General features: G+C 29.7%; 2 protein-coding genes across 2 annotated transcripts; one reads left to right on the top strand and one right to left on the bottom strand.

Annotated features, from left to right (window-relative positions):
• The first annotated feature begins 9,639 nt into the window (after window positions 1-9,639).
• On the top strand, window positions 9,640-11,308 carry LOC106761653. The gene has a single exon (XM_014645220.2). It carries the CDS (start codon window positions 10,140-10,142, stop codon window positions 10,965-10,967), a length of 828 nt encoding a protein of 275 aa, XP_014500706.1. The 5' UTR covers window positions 9,640-10,139; the 3' UTR covers window positions 10,968-11,308.
• Window positions 11,309-11,813: 505 nt separating this feature from the next.
• LOC106762664 (protein NUCLEAR FUSION DEFECTIVE 4) lies at window positions 11,814-14,576 on the bottom strand. The gene is made up of 3 exons (XM_014646686.2): window positions 14,031-14,576; window positions 12,946-13,841; window positions 11,814-12,638 (listed from the first exon to the last, which is right to left on the bottom strand). The coding sequence occupies exons 1-3, from the start codon at window positions 14,352-14,354 to the stop codon at window positions 12,149-12,151; spliced, it is 1,710 nt and encodes a 569-aa protein (XP_014502172.1). The 5' UTR covers window positions 14,355-14,576; the 3' UTR covers window positions 11,814-12,148.
• Window positions 14,577-20,805: the final 6,229 nt, after the last annotated feature.

The following is a 20,805-nucleotide window of genomic DNA, read 5'->3' as shown; positions in this document are numbered from 1 at the left end:
ATAGTAAATCATCATTAATGCACTATTTATAATGTTTAATTCGTTGATCATGAGCTCATTCAAATATGTCACAATTTATGGACTCATTGGCCTATTGACCAATTTACTTGTGAAATGAGACTAACTTTTGGTTAAGTCTTGTCACAATAATAAATATATCGATACACACTGCTTGGTAAGTGACATTCGACCGAGTTCTTTCTTGAATAATCTCAGAATTTTCATGTTAAAAGCAGGTTATCCAATACTAGATCATTGTACCTGACCTCAACTATACCTAAACTATAGACCTCGATTGACAAAATAGATAGGTCTTCGGCCATATACAATACACATTCAATTTTTATCTATTTAATTATGTTTAATTCAATTATTTATAATTTATTTACTTTTGACACAATAAAAAGGAGTAAGAGTTTTTCTTTTTTACCTTTTTACGAACAGAGCAAGTAACTCAAATACTTATATTATAGAATTTTATAGAAATGCCTTAATTTTTAATTTTTAATTATTTTATTTAGTTTTAAAAATAAATTGAGTTGAAGTTGTCTTATGTTAAAGATTGACAGAATAAAATTTTCTAAAATATCACAGATGTAATTAGATTTAAATAATAACTTAAAACTGTTAAAATTAGAAATGTATGACAAATTTTAAAAATTGTGATAATTTACTCTATAATTTACAAAAATGGAAGCGTTTGTTAGCAAAAGAGAAGATGACGAAGATCAAGATATTTTGATTATGATAAAAGCAAGTCTAGGAATTCAAACATACAAAAAAGACATTGGAAGACTTGTAATTTAGGTTTAAACTTTTGAATAAGTCTTTTATATTTGTATGTAGGACTTATTTTAAAGAGTTACAAGCTGGTACAATATCACTCAAGAAAGTATTTAAAGGTTAAAATATTTGCTCTATAATAATCCATTATATGCCATGGTAATTGATTATCTAAATGATTTAAGAAGCTTTAGAGAATTCTATGTGATAATTGATTATCACTTGTGGTAATCGATTATTACATATATAAAGTAATTTTTTAAAAAAGTCTCTATGATAATTAATTATCACATTGAGAAAGGTTTATGAAAAGTTTCTATGATAATCAGTTATCACTTTAGATAATCAATTATCAACGTTAGTTGTGGCTATACTCTTTCAGTTCCTTGACTTAATTTTCAAAATTAAGAGTCTACATATTTCACCTAAACCTAGTTTCTGAACTTTTCATTTTAGAGGTTTAAAGTTGTTCTGCCAAAAGAAACTCTCTATGTTTTGAAAAAAGACTTTGTAAGACCTAGTGTGGGTAGAACAATATCTTTCACTAAGTATGTCTTATGTGATTGAGTGTTGCTGCTATTGTTAGGAAAAGTTGTTCATCCTTTGTGTGTTTCAAAAGAGGTGTTATTCATCTCTTGTGTCTTTAAGAGAGTTGTTTTCTAACTTAAATTTTATTCTCTATGATTGTAAGTTGTGGTTGTTTGTTAGTGATTGGTTAATCTCTCTTTAAAAAGATTAACAAATGAATACAGGGTCTTTTGATATGAACTACTATCAAACTCCTTATGGATTTTTTTTCCTTATACTCTTTATTTTTTTTAAAGGACTCAAATTTATTTGTAAATTAAAATTTAAAAAAGGAAAATTTTTTAAAAGGCGCTCTTTTAGTAAAGCAATCAATTTACCCCTTATTGGTTTTTATCCATATGTGAATATTCCGTTGTGCGATTATAACAATCTGTATGAGAACTTACTTTGATAGTCATTCAAATATTTAAAAAATGGTTGGACAAAATCAAACATTGTTGAGAGTGCTTGTTAGGAAAAATTATGCTCTTTGGAAAGTAAGATTGTAAATATTTTTATAGTCGGTTGATAGAAGTATTTAGGATTCTATAATAAATGGTCATTTTGTTACTATTATTAACGTTAGTAATGCTTCATAGTGGATTGCAAATGAAAATAGAAGGGCTTAATATGATGTTAGGGCTAGAAATATAATTTCATCTGCTTTAACCCATTTCAAAAATTTTAAGAGTCACCAATGAAGGCACAAATGATGTTAAGCATGCTCGAAATAACTCCTTAATACAAGAATACAAGATGTTCCAAATTCAGCAAGGGGAACCATTTATGATGTGTAGAAATGCTTAACACACATTTCGTTAATCATCTCATAGGTTTGAGTAAAACTTTCGATATTGATGAACTTAATATTAAAGTCTTGAAATCTTTGAACATGACATGACAACCAAAGGTCTTGACCATCACAAAGTCACAAAACCTTGCAACCATTTCTATGGCGACTCTTTTTGCTAAATTAAGAGAGCACGAGCTTGAACTTGGAATGATGAATGAATAAAAGGATCAAGAAAGAAAAAGGAATATTTCTTTTAAATCTTAAATCATCAAAAGTAAAAGCCCTACAGAAGATTATGACTTTAGTTGTGAAAATATGAATATATTGATGAAAATGTTCACAAAGTTTATGAAGAGCAAAGGACAACATAAAAATCATAAAAAAGAATAATCAAGGTTCTTCTTCAAAATTCAAGTGCTACTACGGGTGTGGAGAATCGGGACATGTCAAAATGAATTGTCCAAATGTTAAGAAGAGTGAAGATGAAAAATGAAGAAAGTTCTTCAGGAAAAAGAAAATGGAGGAGAATGATTCAAGCTCTTCATCAAGCTTTAGTGACTCGGATGAGGAAGCCTATATTTTTTTATTATCAGAAAATGAATCAAGTTGTAGCAAAGTTAGTAATTCTAGTATTTTAGTGAGTCAAATAATTATGATGAATTACTTTGTGTTTTTAAGAGTTGTATGTTAAATCTGGAAAATTAAATTATGTCCAGAGAAAATTGAAATCAGAATATAAAACCTTGCAAAAGAATTTTGAAAAATGTTTGGAAGAAGTGAAAACTTTAAATAACATAATTTCAATTTTAGAAGAAAGTACAAATGTAGCTGTTAAGTGTGCATCTTGTAAAAATCATATGTTTGACATCAACATTCTTGAAAAACTACTTGAAGATGCAACTAAAAATAAAAATTTTGAAAAGCCAAATTATAAGAAAAAGGATTTTAGTAACAACAAGTAACCTTCTAATATTAAGAATAAGAGAACACCTAAAGTATAGGTAAGCCTTAAAATATGAATATAACTTGTGTAACTTGTTCCTATTTAATGAAAAAAAGGGACATACTTCTAAAAAATGTAAAATCAAACATTTTAATGTTTTTAATGGAAGATATGCATGGATTCCTAATATAAAGTAATATGCTCTAACCTTAAAGGATCTAAATAAGTTTTTGGAACCAAAATGTTATTTTTCTCACTTGTAGGTTATTTTAAAATGAAGGAAGTCTCTTTGGGTGTTTAAGAGTTGATATCTTAAAAAAAATTGGTATTGTATGGATTATCAAATTAAAGGGGAGTAGAATTTTATCTTATTGAGGGAGAGTTAACACAAGACTCTTTTTTTTTTAGATTTAATATATCATTTGGTCCCTACTTTTAGGAGTTTGGTTCAAAGTGATCATACCTTTTAAAAAAGTTATTTCGTTAAAAGGTGTTCAATAAGGCCCCATAGTGTAGACGTTGGAATCCAGAGAGCTGGGAGGGGTTCTTGATATTGGCATTTAATGGTTTTCGTGGTAACTAACTTGGGAGGGAAATCATAATATGGTTAATACCAAGAGCATGAAATTGTTGTTGTACACGTGTTGCTACGTCCCTTGTTGATAGGTAAAGTACGCAAATGATATTCTGGGTTGCATGGGTGGATTATAAGAATGGTGAAGGGTTACAGGCTAAGGTTTTCGTTGTGTAGATTTTAAATTTTGGGTCTATAAAATAGGTTTAGGGAAGCTAAAGGAGTTTTGTTTAAAGATATAAAAATTGATGAGAGAGGTGCAGAGGTTATTTAATGGTCACAGTTTTGTTGTTAATAAGCAATGATTATTTGTTTTAGTTATATATGTCATCCTAATAGTGAAATATCTAGTTTTATCGGTTTTGAAAATTATATCATTTTTGAGTTATTATTGGGTAGAATAGTATATAGGGTGAAATATGGGGATGGGTGTATAAAAGTGGTGCATGGGTAGTGTCCAGAGAAATATTCTCTCTCTAGTCAATACACCAATATCTCTCTCTTCAACCATTAAAAGTCATTTATGTTTTTCTCTCTGCATTTAATTCTTCAAACAACCATTTACGTTTCTCTCTCTGCATTTAATTCTTTCAGCCACTTATTCATCAAACTACACAACTCAAGTTTGGCTACGGTGACATTTACACCATTATGCATTTGCACCATTATGTTTTTAATGGTGTGAATGAAAAGGATCGGATTAAACATTTTTTAATGAAATATACTGAACTTTTCTAAAAAGTAAGATAACTTTGAACAAAACTCCTAAAAGTAGGGACCAAATGATGTATTAATTTTTTTATTATTATTATTATGATAAAAAAGGGAGAGAAAAAGTTTAAAGCATGTATATTTTTGCTGTGAAATATCTTTAAGACCATTTTATGTTTTTTTATGGTTTAGTTGTGTATTTTGTAGGATATTGCTAAAACATATTTTGGTCATAGTAAAAAAGGGTGAGATTGTTGGCAAAAGAGAAGATGATGCATATTAGGATATTTTTGATGATGATAAAAGCAAGTCCAAGAGTTCAAACATATAATTTAGTTTTAAGCTTTTGTAATAAGTTTTTATATTTGTGTGTAATTTAGTTTAAAGAGTTACAAAGTAGCTGATGCAATATCATTGAGGAAAGTATTTAAAGGTTTCAATAACACTATGCTATAATCAATTATTTGTAGTGGTAATTGATTATCCAAATGATTTCAGAAGTTTTAAAATTGGATAATGATATTTAAACAACATTTTTTTTACAACATTTGAACATTGATTACGTGTCAATCTGTGGTTGGTCAAAAATTACTTCATAATCAATAATAATAATCATAAACATTATTGTGGAGTAATTTTTGACCAACCACAGATTGACACGTAATCAATGTTCAAATGTTGTGAAAAAAATGTTCTCTAAATATCATTATCCTTTAAAATTCTCCATTATAATCAACTATTACATATGGTAATCAATTATTACACAGAGAAAGTAATTGTTTAATAATTGATATCACATTTACATAATGGATTATCAACTACAACTATGACTCAACTCTTCAATTTTTTTACCTAATTTTAAAAAATAAGTGGTATCCCAAAAACTTTCTAACTTGAAAACTCCAAATCTTAAAAGTGTGTTATCAAAATTATAATAAAATTTATAACAAAATAAACAATGAACTATTATAACATATTTATGAAATTTCACTAAAAGAACTAAGACGAAGTCAAGGGTTATGAATTTGGACTTTTCTCTTCAACTTGTTGAACGAAAGGTCCAAGAAGTCATATGTTTCAACTGTAGAATATAGATGGAATTTGTCCTCTTATATAGGTGTGAGATAGATTCAATACCCTAATAATCCGTTTCTTTCCAAGATCATGCTTATGTATCCATCCAATTTTGTAGTTCATATATATAATGTTCTCATGTTTATAAAGTTTACTGTCTTGTGGCAAAGTGAGTTCGATGAGGCATAATTCATTATGAAAAATAAAATAAAATAGTTTTCCAATATTTTATATATTTTGTAAATGGATAATATGTGAAACTTAAAAAATTTATGAGTTGATTGAGAACTATGAAAAAAAAGATGGGATCGTTAAAGAAGTCAGGTTGCACAAATTATTCAGTATCTTCTCTCAATTAAATTCATTGGCTTTCAAAGAGAAGAACATTTAATTGATCATCGTTTCTAATTCTACATTTAAGGAATGCACTGACGTGTGATCGAAGCTGTAATACCGAGTCAAAAGGTTCATAATTTGGTGTCTAGTTATTTTGGTCATGATTTTACCATAAAAATTTGGCACAAGCTACACCAAAATTAAATAAAAAGTTCTTTACAATTATTAAATACATCAAAACAATAATAATTTCAAAATTTTAAAAGTAAAGAAAGAAATATCTAAAATAAACAAGATTGATTTTTCTAACCATGTACTTTCAATCGAGGATATGAACAAAATTTTAATTCAACGAAACAATAATCTCAATTTCAAAATTTTACCGAAACGATTAATTAAATATGTCAAATTTTTTCTTTTATTCTCTTTTTAAAATTACGAAAATAACACTTTTTCAACTTAAAAAACTTCTCTCAACTCGGTTAAATAAAACAAAATCGACTTAACTAAATTGAAAGTTTTTAGTTGAAAGTTGAGCCTAAAAGTATATGTTAAAGGATTGAAGTTGAAGAAGGTGAAGTAACTTACCCTTTTTACTCAAATCTCTACGGTATAAAACTCTATTATTCTAAACCTTGTGAATTTCTTGTAGTTGCGATCGCAATTTAAAAATATGCTCAGTATTAATAATCTGAAAAATTATTATCAGACAAATCCAAAGCAATCAAGAATATAGTCGATATTTTTCAGAGTTTTGATTCAAAAAAGGCTTACATTTTTTTTTATGTTTTCCTAGTCAACTTGATCAGAAATAAACTCCATTAGTAGTAATATTGTGACTAATATCACAACTTTTCAAATATATATATATATATATATATATATATATATATATATATATATATATATATATATATATATATATATATATATATATATATATAAATTCTTTTAAAAATTTCAAATAAGTAATGAGATTTTGGTTGATTTTAATTGAGTTATCATTTTTTAAAATATGATGAAATTTAATAATTTTTGTTAGTATCGTATTAACAACTTAATTCATGCATAACGTATCAGTTCGTTATTTTTTAATTTTTATTTTTGTTTTTTATTAAAAAATATCATATGTGAGAAAAGGATTCTATCATGTGACATGAATATTATGAAAAACATTGACAATGTCATGTGTTATTGTTAATACAAATGACCAAATTAGGAACCTAATTGATCACTTTCAAAATTGGAGGACTCAATTGAAACAAATCTCCAAATATAAGAACTTCCAAACCTATTAAACCTAATTTTTTTATATGTCACTTGTTTTAATACTGACACGTGACACTAACATTACCACGTCACATTGTTTCTTTCATGTGACAAAACTCCTCATTTAACACATATGACAATTTTTTAAAATTAAATTTAACCACAAACTAACATGACACATGAATAAATGTTATTAGTATGGAACTAACAGAAATGACAAAATTACATCATATTTTCATAAATGAGTAACTAAGTTTAATGAAATCTAAAAACCTAATTAAAATTTTCAAACAAAATCGAAAACCAACAAAAGATTTAAACCTATATATACTAAGTTTATTTCAATTGTATATGTATTTACCTTAATTTTATATTTTCCTATTTTTTACACGTACCATGAATATGTATTACCTTATAACAAACCACCATAATTTTGATTAAGTTTAATTACATTACCTTTTTATTCTTTTCTACACCCAACATGTTAGTAATGAAGAAAGAAAACATGTATATTATGCGAGGATAATCCAAATTTTGTACTTGATAAGTATGCATATGGATCATTATAGCATTGGATTTTCATCATATTTTGTCTGTCCTTGTTATTGATTTTTTTTTCTTTTGATTTCCAATTCTAATTATCTTTTGTTCAAAGCATAAATTGTATGTTGTATGGTAAAATTTTTCTTCTAAAAGTGAAGATTTTTTTTTCTATTATCCATAACTATGTTTAATTTGATTAAATTGATGAGTAAGTGGCTTAATTGTTTCAAGTGTCTATAAGGTTAATATTTTCTCATGATTGATTCGAATCTATGTTCTAGAAAACTACATTTTGTCTATGTCAATGGATATGTTGAAGAAAATATTCTCTACTTTATGAAGACATTATCAATATGAAGAAAAATTAGTTACCTATAAATACTTACAGATCCATTTTAAACATAATTATATATGTAGATATGATTTCTATATAATTATCTATGAATCTTATTATACGAAATTACTTACAAACATAATCCATACATAATTTTTATATGCTTACTTACAAATTTATTTATATGTAATTACATATTAAAATTGTTTTATCAAAGAAAATTATCAACGAATTTCAATAATTTGATTAGATAATTGTTATTTATGAAATTTTTGTTGTAGGTAATTCATGAACAACATAAATTTACTATTTTGTTTTTTTCTTAAGAATCTTAGTTGTAGTACTTCGTTTGAGAGGCATAAGTTTTGAGCATTTCATATTTTTTTTTGCTTGCAAGTGTCTTAGAGGATCTTACAAAATATTGTTAACATTAATATTTCTTGAAAAGAGTGTTGATCTAATAGTCTTAAGTAACCCTTAATCTTATTTTTTCAAAAGTTTTAATATACATTTCAACCATACCTTCTTATGTATTTAACCTATTTTTCACATAATTTAAGAGCACAAAAAAAAGCTTAAGATCACATTACTTGAGATAGGGTTCCATAAGAAAGGAGACATATTTCATGAATTAGAAGAAGATAAACCTTTTAAGGATGTGATAGACATGGCATGTGATTGAGTACCAAAAAACTTTTTACACTGCTTTTCAAGATCACATACACTAATTAATGGAATGAAGATAATCTCCATTTCATTGGCCATACTTAATTTCACAACAAAACTAAAAAATAATACAACAAAGTAGGTGACTAAAATCAAACTAGAGCAATAGCCAAAACTAAAAAAAGAACTGAAACAAAAATGAAGAAGTGAAGGCACCATGGTTCAATTGGGTTGAAGAAGAAAATTTGATCTACTAAGATTGCACCATGGTTGAGAGTTTCCAATCACAAACTCATCCAGAAGTTAAATAGGAGAAATTGATTAACAAAATTTTAAAATTAAAGAAAAAATAAAAAACTGGACCAAGGCCCAAAAAGTAAGAAGAGAATCCGTCCCTGCTCTCATGAATTCGGAACTTACATTAAGCATTGGGGTATAACTAGCAAAGGTTTTCCCTAGCTTGTACTAAAAGGAAAACTAAAAATGGAAAATATATTAAAAACTGAAATTTAATATTTTTTCAGTCAAATTTTTAAATATTATATTGATTTAAAAAAACAAAATACATGCTTTTTATTATTCTAGTTTATTTTATAAATTAAATTTATCCAATATTAGTAAAAGAATAATATTTTTTTAATAATTTTATTTATTTAAAACAAATTTATAAAATAAACCATTTTAAATTTTTTATTCACCAATTTCCCATAAGCAAATCGAGTGGAGTATGTCCTATTGCAATTTTATTTCTATGGTGGGTCATCATCAACGTGTCTTGAGTTGAGTGAAAAACAGCTGTTCCACCAATTTCGTCCAACAAATTCATAGCAAGCACTATTCTGCTTAATTTTCCATTACAGCAAAAACAATCTTGAATCTCATAAGTAACAACTTTTCATGTTACATTGATGAAGTCCTAAAGACAACTAAGATTGTCTAGAATTTATTACATGGGACTTTGTCTGAAAGCATGAAAGAGCTGATTTCTAACAAGCACTGAAGTGGGTTTAACAGAGATACATAGTAATTAACTGCTTCAATTCAACCTTGAAATGGTGATTATGCTAGCTAGGAGCAAAAGAGTAGGTTACCAAATTCATTTGCCTTCAATAAGTTCCTTTTTCTTTGGGTCCTATGGCGCGTCTCACCCACTTTATCAGGCCTCTGTCGCAATCCAACATAACATAGCCGCACATTTTGATCCCTGTTCACTTCATTTTATTTACACAAATATCTTTCTCTGCATAACTTTTTCTGCTCTTTCAAAAAACGTCAAAATTTCCCACTTTTTCTTCGTTACTGTCTCCCGTGTCTCAACCACTATCCCAATTCCATTAAAAGGAAATAAAACCAATAAATGAACAATAAAATCAAAATGGTAGCCATTTTACCCGCCACATTTATGCATAGAGTTTATAGTTTTCTAGTTTATAAATCACACACCCACCACACACCTCAACGTAAACTAGCTAATAATATCTATAGTTATAGCTATATTATACTTGTACAGCACTCATTGCAGCACAACGCTTGATCTTCGTCAACCATGGACTGGTTCTCCTGGTTGTCCAGGACCAGCCTAGAACCCTCCCTCATCTACGACTACGGCCTTGCCTTCGCCCGCAATGAGCTTCAGTTGGAAGATGCCACCTACTTCAACCACGAATTTCTTCAGAGCATGGGCATTTCCATCGCCAAACACAGGCTCGAAATCCTCAAGCTTGCCAAAAAAGAAGATGGGGCACTCAAAAGCAACAAGCTTTCTGGGGTCATCAAGAAGTGTCTGAAGAAGTGCTTCAGCCTGGTTTCGCGTGATGATCATCAAGAAGCGATGATGACGATGATGAAGGAGATGCCACCCGAGCCAAACTGGTACCAAGGGAAGTGGAGAAGGGCCAGGCACAAGAATGGGAGTGAGGAACTCAAGGGAGAGAATAAGGGAGTGGTGCAGAGAAGCAGGAACATCGCACTGTCAGGGCCTTTGGATGGAACAAATGGAAGAGTATTGCATGAGAAGATGGTGAACAACAGCAAGTTTATGAAGTTGTCTGGTCCTCTTGATGGGAAGGTCAATGGCTGTGAGAGAGTGGTGTTTGCAAATGCAAATAGAAGTCCTATAATGAGTTCTGCTCCTTCTAGGCCTCTTGATGGAAGGTTCATCGGCACAGCAAAAAGTCCAAGGCTTTCTGGGCCACTTGATGCAAGAGCAGTCGTCTGTAATAGAAGTCCAAGGTTACCTAGACCTTTAGATGAGAGGGCCGAGAGCCCAATGGGGTACAGTCCCTACAGTAAGGTCAGAGCTGATGCAGCAGCAGATTATGATGATGATTATGCAATTTGGCCTACATTGTTTGAGGATCTTAAACCAACTTAGGTTATATATTTTGTGTTTGTGTTCTCTCGGCTTATTTTTACACTTTGATGACGAGTGACTGCAACGCTTTTTCATACAATAATGACAAGTATCACATGAAAATGATTCTGATGTTCAATGCAACTTTTTTGTATGTCTCAACTATGAGATCACATCATTTATCGACAATTTGGCCAATATTATAGCCCTTGTCACAGTGTTATTATCTTTAAGAAAACCTTGTATGATCCCTGGATGAAACAAGGATTCTGTTTAGTTTCTTTGGAAGAATAACGGTTTGGCTTTGCGTGAAATGAAACAGTGAATATAATTTTCAAACAAGGACATCCCCATGATTCACAGTAGCTTCTCGAAAACTTTAAGCAATTATTCATATTATTTAATGGGGGAAAATGACTTACTTTCTAAACTGATTACCTATCAGCACTTTTAAGATTGTTATTTTTTTTATATTTAATTTTTTTTTAAGGCTAAGCTAAGTTTGTACTGCATGCATTTTTAATTGAGATTTTGTTAAGTTTCTTTCACTAATGACTTTTTTTTTAATAAGTTATCATTTTTTCTGTTAATTAGATGACATGATTGTTGAGTTTTATCTTGTTTATTTATCTTTAAGGGTCAAGAAACGTAAGATTTTGTAATTAATATAAAACCATTTGTTTTATAATATTGATCAAATTGCATCTGTTTTATAGACATTTACGTCAAAAAAAATATAAAAAAAAACCTTCTTTATCAGTAGACACCAACCCAGTCTTGCACATTTGGTTGTGAAGTTGACATTAAATGTTAAAAAATCCAACACACTAAATAAATATTAAATAATTAGCTCAGAATTCATGTCCATATGACAAAAGGTTTGGAGCATAAAATCCAAAAAAGAGCACAAACATATCCCAAATCATTCCATAAGTTCAATGTTTTTCTGTAGACTAAGTAATAAGAGTATCATCACATTACAATATGTGACTGTCAACGTATATTAATTGGCCTCAATCCTTAGGTAGACAGAACACCTTTAAGACTAACACACAAGTACGACCAAAATTTTGGACTTTATAACTGATGTCCAGTTACATTTCCACTGCACCACTGACAGATCAAAAGCAAAAATAGCAGAACTGGTAATGTAATATAACTAGGTAGCACTCAGTTTTATTCATTGTTGAAATTGAGCAGATTTAGTGACTTGAAGATGTCTGAGGGTGCCTGAAAGAGCCTCCAGCATAAAGCATTCGATAAACAGGCTTAATTCTCAAAGTCACAATAACGTTCAAGATGATGCCAACAGCACATACCCCAGCAAGAATGAGAAAGGTAAGCTTAAAGCAATTTGGACCGAGGCACGAAACACCAGAATCAAGAAGGTCTATACCATGCTGCTTTGCTGCCTCACTATCGTATACGTTCCCTGCTAGCAGAACAGAAAAGAGCACTGCACCAATTGGATTCCCCAACCCAATGACGCTGCCCAGTACACCGTAGTGCTTCAGACCAAAAACTTCAGAAACAGTGGGGACGATCACGGAGAGTTGCACGCCATAGCAGACACCGAGGAATGCAACTGCAGGGTAAAGGGTTCCACTGATAGCATAGGCAAACAGAAGGTATACAATGAGCATAATTATCTGCGTGCACAACATCCACACAGTTCTTGGAAGTGATTTTGTCCTGAAAAACGTCAAAAAGCATGGATTATAATCTCTTTTTATTCCGAAATCATCCATAAAGAGGAGAGTTTTCCCTTTTGGTTTATCAAGATGCTGTACTTCTTCTATGTTTCTATTATATATTATACCTATATATCTCATGCGTAGTTATAAATATGTTGCTATAAATCAGTACAGTATCCACAAGTATCAGTCTACACATCCGTGAAACAGAAGAAGTATAAATGCTTACTAATCTATTGATACTGTAACATATGCAGCTCAAAATTATATCTACAATTTTCTCAGCAGAAGTAAGTGTCACTCACCTGACAAAATGTTCTGATACAACTCCTCCACCAAGCCGCCCCAGAAAATTGCAAAAGCTGAAAATTGACAGCAAGGTGGTGGTGTCTTCCGCCCCTCGGGCAATACCTATTTGTGCCAGATTGTTGAGAACAGTAACCCCAGTGCCGACGCCAACAAAGTAGACCAAAAACAGAAGCCAGAAATCAGCCTTCACTATAGCCTCAGTTAGCTTAAAATCTTCTCCACGTTTAGGCCTTCTCTTCTTCTGCTTCACAGCTCCCTCACCCAAGGCAAGAAGCTCAGCAACCTCAGGCAAATCATCCTGATCATTAAAACTCCCAAGTGCCCCCGTCGACGAAGATGCCAGCAGCGGCGCCGCACTTTCATCTTTCCCTTGACTTAGAAACTCAGAAGATCCAACTTGTTGCTCTGATTTAGTCCCATTCCTTGGAAACAGTGTCATCTTCAAAGGGACGGCAAGCGGAGCCATGAGAAGCAGAACCATCACGGTCACCAAAGCATACGAAAGAGCATCGCTAAACGTGTAGACATTACCAAGTATGGTACTAACAAGAAGGTAAACACCCAAGATCACACTGGAAACTTGGACAAACTGAAAATGGTAAGGCTCCGCAGGGTCATCACCAGTGGCCGGCGTACAGGGCCTAACGAGAAACATCATACTCAAGCATATAGCAGGAATACCAAGGGAAAGAAACAGGAGGTACTTAGAGGAACTGTTACGAAGCAGAATGCTGTAAATCTCGGTCAAAACGGAAGCACTAAGTCCCCCATAACCTTTCAGAACCCCAGCGACAGAGCCTCTGCTAGCAGGGAAGTTTCTCATGTTGGTCACCAGAACCGTGGTGGTGAACCACGCAGTACTGTTAGCAGCAATAAGAAGACAAAACCATAGCTGCAACCATCACATACAAGTAAATTACAGTCGCTAAATTTTCGGCACAAAAGGTGTTTGGTACCAGAAGAAGTGAATAGCTTATGCTAAACTAGGAAAATTAAAATTAAAAAAATCCTGCCCAGGTTTTAAATTTAATCACTTTGATCCGTAAGTATGCTGTGGGAGAAAGAGAGAGATATTACTGACCAGTAAGAAATGGAGGGATGGGAGGGTCTGGGAGATGGCGAGGTAGACAACGCCGTAGCCGAGGAAGGCGGAGAGGGAACCGACGAGGAGGTTGAGCCAAGGGGGGAACTTGTTGCAGGCGATGCCGGGGAGGAGGCTGAAGTTTTCACCGACGTCGACGGCCACACCGAGGAGCGTGACGTGGAGCTGGTCGAAACCCAGCACTGATTTCAAGGAGTGGGAATAAAGTGGGAAGGTGGGGGTGTTCCCGGCGGCGATCTGAACCCAGACGGCGGCGGCCAGCCCCACCCACGGGGGCCGGCTCCCTCCTTTCTCCTTCAACATGGGGTAAGTAAAGCTATGAAATTCACGGTTTTAACACAGCTGTTTTAGTTTTGGTGCATGATTCTGAAGGTGAGTGAAGCAAAGAAGAACACTTTGTGATGTTGTTATTAAGAAGAGAGAGAGAAGGGAGGAGATGGTATGTGAGAAAAAAGTGATTCCATGGAAAACCAGATTCACCTTAACTGGTTATGTTGTGTGTTTTTGAGTTACTGAACTGTCATGTCAAAGAATCAATATTGCCACCAACCAAAGGTAAACCCTTCTTTATTTTTAGGAAACTTTTTTCCATTACCATGTTATTACCACACAAAAATAAACCCAATTTGGTATTCTTTGCTTTTGTGCTTCGATTGCATGATGTTCTCACAAAGATATTTAGACAACATTTTTTGATTATATTTGAACATCATCATACGTGTCATTGTATGATTGGTCCATGGTAGTGTCATTGTGTCATTTGGACCAATCACACAATGACACGTATGATGATGTTTAAATGTTGTCAAAAAATGTTGTCTATGTATTATTACCCATTTATGAATGTTTGATAATGTGGATTAGAAGATATTTAGACAACATATTTTTTTATAACATTTGAACATTGATTACGTGTCAATCTGTGATTGGTCAAAAATTATTCCACAATAATATTTATGATTATTATTATTGATTGTGGAGTAATTTTTGACCAATCACATATTGACACGTAATTATTGTGGAGTAATCAATGTTCAAATGTTGTTAAAAAAATGTTGTATTAGGTTGTCTTGAACAAAATTTGAAGATTCAAACATTTAAAACCAATTACTCATAAGAAAATTCTTATGATATTAAAACAATTATTATTATTTGATTCTTCACTTTAAATTAGTGGGGAAATGAGATTTACGTAGAGTTTGAAGCTGTTAATTTGAAATAATTCTGACTAATATACACAATTTTATATTTATTTAATATAGAATACAAAAGTAAAATAGTTTAAAAAATGAAAAATTTTATTGTTTTTCAAGATAAAAGAGAGAAAATAATAAATAAAAATTATATTAAATAAATGTGTCAAATAATATTTTTGAAAGATTTTATATTGTTTGTTTCTGTATGGTAAATAGCTATATCAAGAGAGTTCCTGTGTGTGCAGGACGATGATATGTTAAAAGCAGCTACCATTCTGCATTTCTTGGTGTCTATATTAGTTGAAAAACATTTGAGACGAAAAAATAAAATTATGTAATTAAATTAAAATATATATATATATATATATATATATATATATATATATATATATATATATATATAAAATTAGAAGTCGAGACAAAAAGAGTTATGTGGTATGCTTAACGCCACGAGGAGCACACTGTTTTCTTTTTATTTGTTTTTCAAAATTATTTTTTAAATTAAAATAAATATTTTATCAATTTTATTATTTATGAAATCCTTTTTTTAAATTTAACCATTTTTTTAATTTGAAATTTTCTATAAACTTAATATCTTTTAATTACAAATTTACCTTTATTTATGTTTAATTTTATAATTAGAATTATAATAATAATAATTTAATTGTGTATTTTATTATTATAAAAATAGTAAACATGGCGTAGTCCATGTGTTTTAATTAGTTTTTTTTTAAAATTGAAAATTGTATAAAGCCAATATCTTTAATTTTTTTTTTTAAATTAAACATAAAATGATAATAATTGTAACACTCCACAAAATAATTTTTTTAGAACTGATAGTATGGCCTAAATAATAAGACTCAAATATTTCAATGTTAAAAGTTTAAAGTATAAATAGAAGTTTTATAAGGCGTGTTTCATTATTTCAAGTCACACTATTTTTTTAACACTATTTTTTCAAAAATAGTTTCCTCTAAAGTTCTTCTTTCTCTTTAGATATTATACCTAATGGGTTATCAGTTTGAAGATCGAAAGGTGTTAAAGTGATCACTACAGCAAGGTCTTCTAATCTAGTTTATCAGTTTTCTTAAAAGGGTAAGTTAGCTTATACTCTTTTTCTCGAATTGTACGTATCTTCCATGTGAGGATTTGTTTGTCGCATGTGCCTTCTTAATTTTCCAGTACGTTCTTTGTTGATTAGTGGTTCTAACCGCATACTCTGATCACGATTCCATGATTTGTAGGTGCAAATAGAGCTCTCTGAGCTGGGGAAGTGGTTTTAGGTCTTTTAAGCTGTTTAAGCTCGTATCAAGTAAGGGAAACTAACTACCAAGTTTTTTTATTATGATGTTTTGTTAACTTGTGTTCATGCTTGATTTAGAAATTTATAAATAGGTATGTGAAGTTGCTTATGTGAATTACGTGGAATGTGTGTTTGTTCAATTTTAGAATTTGTGGTATAACATATTAAAAAAAATTTGTAATTGCTTGTTTAATGAATTTAAGGTTGGTGTATGAGTCTGTTCAAACTAAGACTTGGTTAACTCTTGGTCTCACTTGGTTTTGGTCTAAAAGTGATGGTTTGATAGGTGAATTTTCTATAGAGAGTGTTGTTTAAGTGAATTGAATGTTGGAGGTCTTTGTTAGTGGTATTTAAAATTTAGGTAGCTTCTTAGCTCACTAAAATGCGGTCTATGATGTGTGAAATAAGAATGTATGAGTTTGAGTTGTTAGTTTGGTCAGTTGGACCTTATTCATGGACAATTGAGTAAATTGGTATTCAAATTAAGTTATAAAATGTTTTTGAAATAATTCTAGTGTCAAGAATATCAATTTGGTCATTTGGATAGGTCTTGAGTGCATCTATATCAAGTTTCTAAGTATATGTCTTCTGGTATGACACTTAGTGGTAGCTCAGTGGTGTTTAAGTGCTAGCTTTGAGAGGGTTTTGGTGCTCAACGACATAAAGGTGGTGCTCAAATGTCATATTTGTGTGAAGAATGACATTCAACGACAAGGATGTGCCCCTCAATGCTAGAAGCCTTTGCCAAGTTTCTCTTTTTGCAATTCTTCTTGCTTCTATGATCTTCCAGTATTTGATTTGACATATAAGTTTGTGGTAAATGATCTAGATACACCAAAAAGTGAGAGTTAATGATGTAAATTGAATCAATACAACATAAGATGTTTTTTACACTCTTTAACGTATATATGTTTAAGATGTTATGTACAATGTGATAAATTATGAATGTCTTGTGAATAATAATGGTGTATTTGCTTGTTTAAGTGGATTGACTATTTTAATATAATGTATAATCGTTGATATTTATAAACATATTCATGACGTATGATTATGAATGCATTAATTTTATATCTTACAGTTCTTAAATAATATAAAAATTGAGATGTTATAATAATATTATAATAATTTAAATTTAAATAATAAAATATATTTTACGATACACTATGAAAAAACTATGGAAAGAAAATTAGGATAATAAAAATCTTTTTTTCTAAATATACAAATTTTAAAAGAAAATTATGACAATCCAAGCATCCATTTAAAAATAATTCGAAAAAAATTGGATAAAGCTTTAGGCATTAAATAGCCAAAACTAAAAGTATCCTTTTTAGTATTCATGAAAGAAGTTTCAATGTGCAAATTGCACCTACAAGTTTAATTGAGTGCAATTCCCAAAGACCTCGTCACTTAATAAATAACTCCTTTTTTTTTCACAGATTCAAATTCATGGGTTTATCTTACATTTATCTGAATTTAAATTTGCATATGTTATTAAACATGGACAACTATCATACTTTCAAGGTACACTAATTAATATAAAAATATTTAAAAGCACCTTACACAAAAGTGAACAAAAAGACATTCAAAACATGTTACAATAGAATTTCACAATTAGAAAATCAATATGATACAAAGTGAGTAAAATCAATAGTCAAGTCATGGTTTAAGAATTTGTCTCCTTATTTCACATATTAGGTATAACTTAAAAAAAAAAGGTATAAAAAAATACAAATTGAAACTAAATTTAATTGATATGTAATTAGTTTATGACAAAAATAATTTCACAAACAAGGACATAAAATAAAACAAAATATTCATAATTAAAAATTTATTATGAAAGCATGTATCCACCTTTGTTCTACATAATACAATTGATTTTTTTTTTAATTATAGAGTTCCCATTGTATACTTAAAATATTTAATAAAGTAAAATTTTTAGCAACCCAATATGCAAGCTCTAGAAGTTCGATGAAAATTTCCTCCAGTCAACAAAGTTTCTTGTTAATTCTCACTTAAATGTATATAATGACAAGGGTGTTGCTTCCTCCACCTCTCCAAGTGGGACCTGTACCTCTCCATTATTTTAATTTATTTCAAAAATATTCTACACCTTTCCACTATTTTCTTTTATTCCAAAAATACTCTACACCTCCCTACTATCCTTAAGAATCTTTCTCTTTCTCTCTCTACATTAATGGACCACTTACATGACTCAAATTTGAACTTGTAATCTTAAATAAGTTTGATTCAATCTTATTTTTGTTGTTGAATATATTTTTTTTCTTTTCCAATTACTTAATAAATGGTAAAATTTTATTCTAAATTTTTAGAAAAATGTTTATATATGTGTGTTTTTTTTACATATAATATTTTATAATTTTTAACATAAAATTCAAAGGAAACTTCAATATTAGTACTTCTACCATTTCCATTTTATAAAATTAAAAGTTAGATGGAAATACAAAATAATAAACATAATAATATTAATAGTAAATAATAATATATTATTATTATTATATACTAACTTTATAATGACAAAAGAACTAAATAAATTCTAAATCTTTAACAAATAACTTTTTTTTTATATTTTAAGTATTTAATAATATTTTTATATTATTTATCTAATAAATTTAATATTTTATTCATGTTATTTGAGTCAAACATGTCGGTGAGTTAAAACATAATATAATGTTAAAAATTATAGATATTATATGTAAAAAAAAACACACATATATATAAACATTTTTCTAGAAATTTAGAGCAAAATTTTACTATTTATTAAATAATTTAAAAAGAAAAAAATATATTCAACAACAAAAATAAGATTGAATCAAACTTATTTAAGAAAATATATCACAAATTCAAATTTGAGTCATGTAAATGCTCCATTAATGAGTCATGTAAATGCTCCATTAATATAGAGAGAAAGAGAAAAATTGTTAAGGATAGTGGAGAGGTGTAGGATATTTTTGGAATAAAAGAAAATAGTGGGAATGTATAGAATATTTTTTAAATAAATTAAAATAGTGGGAATGTACAGGTCCCATTTGGGAAGGTACAAGGAGCAACACACTAATGACAAATGTTATTCTTTCCTAAAAGGTTTAAATGTTATTTTGGTCTTTATTTTTTTCACTTTATTCAATGTGATCTTTAATTTTTTTTTACATTCAATTAGATTCCTATTTTGGTTAATTTTGTTCAATTTAATTATTTTGATAATGTTTAAATTGTTAACGCCATAGTGTACAAACTGACCAATTTTTATGAGATGATGATATTTTATCTGAAGCGTGCGTTGTGACATCACCCTTCTCTTCTTTTTATTCACATAAATGTTAGAGTTTCATGAACTCGTGACAGTGAGAAGGACCATCACCACCATTAGAAACCTAAGAGAGAAGCTCCATAATCCTAGAGAAATATTTTTAATTTATTGTGAAAAATGATGAATGAAGAAGATTGAAATTTCTAATGGTGAAAAACGATGATGATGGCTAGCTTTACTTTGAAGATGAAAAATGAAATGAATGAAGGGAATCAAGACAAAAAGTGCAAATTGATGAATTAAATTGAATGGGAAAAAAATAAAAATTACATTGAACAAAATAAGATCAAACTAATTTTTAAATCTTTTTCAAAATAACCAAATTAGTATTAAAATTTGCCGGTCATAACACAAAAGAAAGATAAATGAATATGGAATTATATTTTTGATTAAGAATGACAAAATTGAATGATGCAAAGGAAAATATAAAAATTTAGGGCTTAAAGAAAGCTTTGTGAGATAAGGTGAAAGGAGACAAGGATTAACTATTTTAAGGAAAAAGAATTCAAATATTTTAAAATGGTTGTAATTTACTTTTATATTTTATTTTATCTCATACTTTTTAAATATGATTTTCAAATGTTGAACAAAGTTACAATATGTGTGTGTAATTTAGTTTTATTAATAATATAAGTAATTTTTGTAATTTATGTTTAATAACATGAAATAATGTATTTATGAAATATAAATTATAGAAGAAAATATTATGTGATTGGATGTAACACAAATGAAAATGGAATTGGATAGATAGGAAATAAAGACATGATAACATAAGATTACTAACATAGCAGAGAATGATCTATTACTTGTTATGTTGGTAGTAGTAATATGAGTGGTCCATCATAAAACAAGTCATCTAAATTGGCACTGTGTAAATCCCATATGACAAAGATTTCCAAACTACCATAGTCCTTTCTAAGAAACATT

Source organism: Vigna radiata, chromosome 5 (genome assembly GCF_000741045.1).
Source record: "Vigna radiata var. radiata cultivar VC1973A chromosome 5, Vradiata_ver6, whole genome shotgun sequence".
NCBI lineage: Eukaryota > Viridiplantae > Streptophyta > Magnoliopsida > Fabales > Fabaceae > Vigna > Vigna radiata.
The sequence above is the reverse complement of the archived record's forward strand: the minus strand, read 5'-3'. Positions and strand labels throughout refer to the sequence as shown.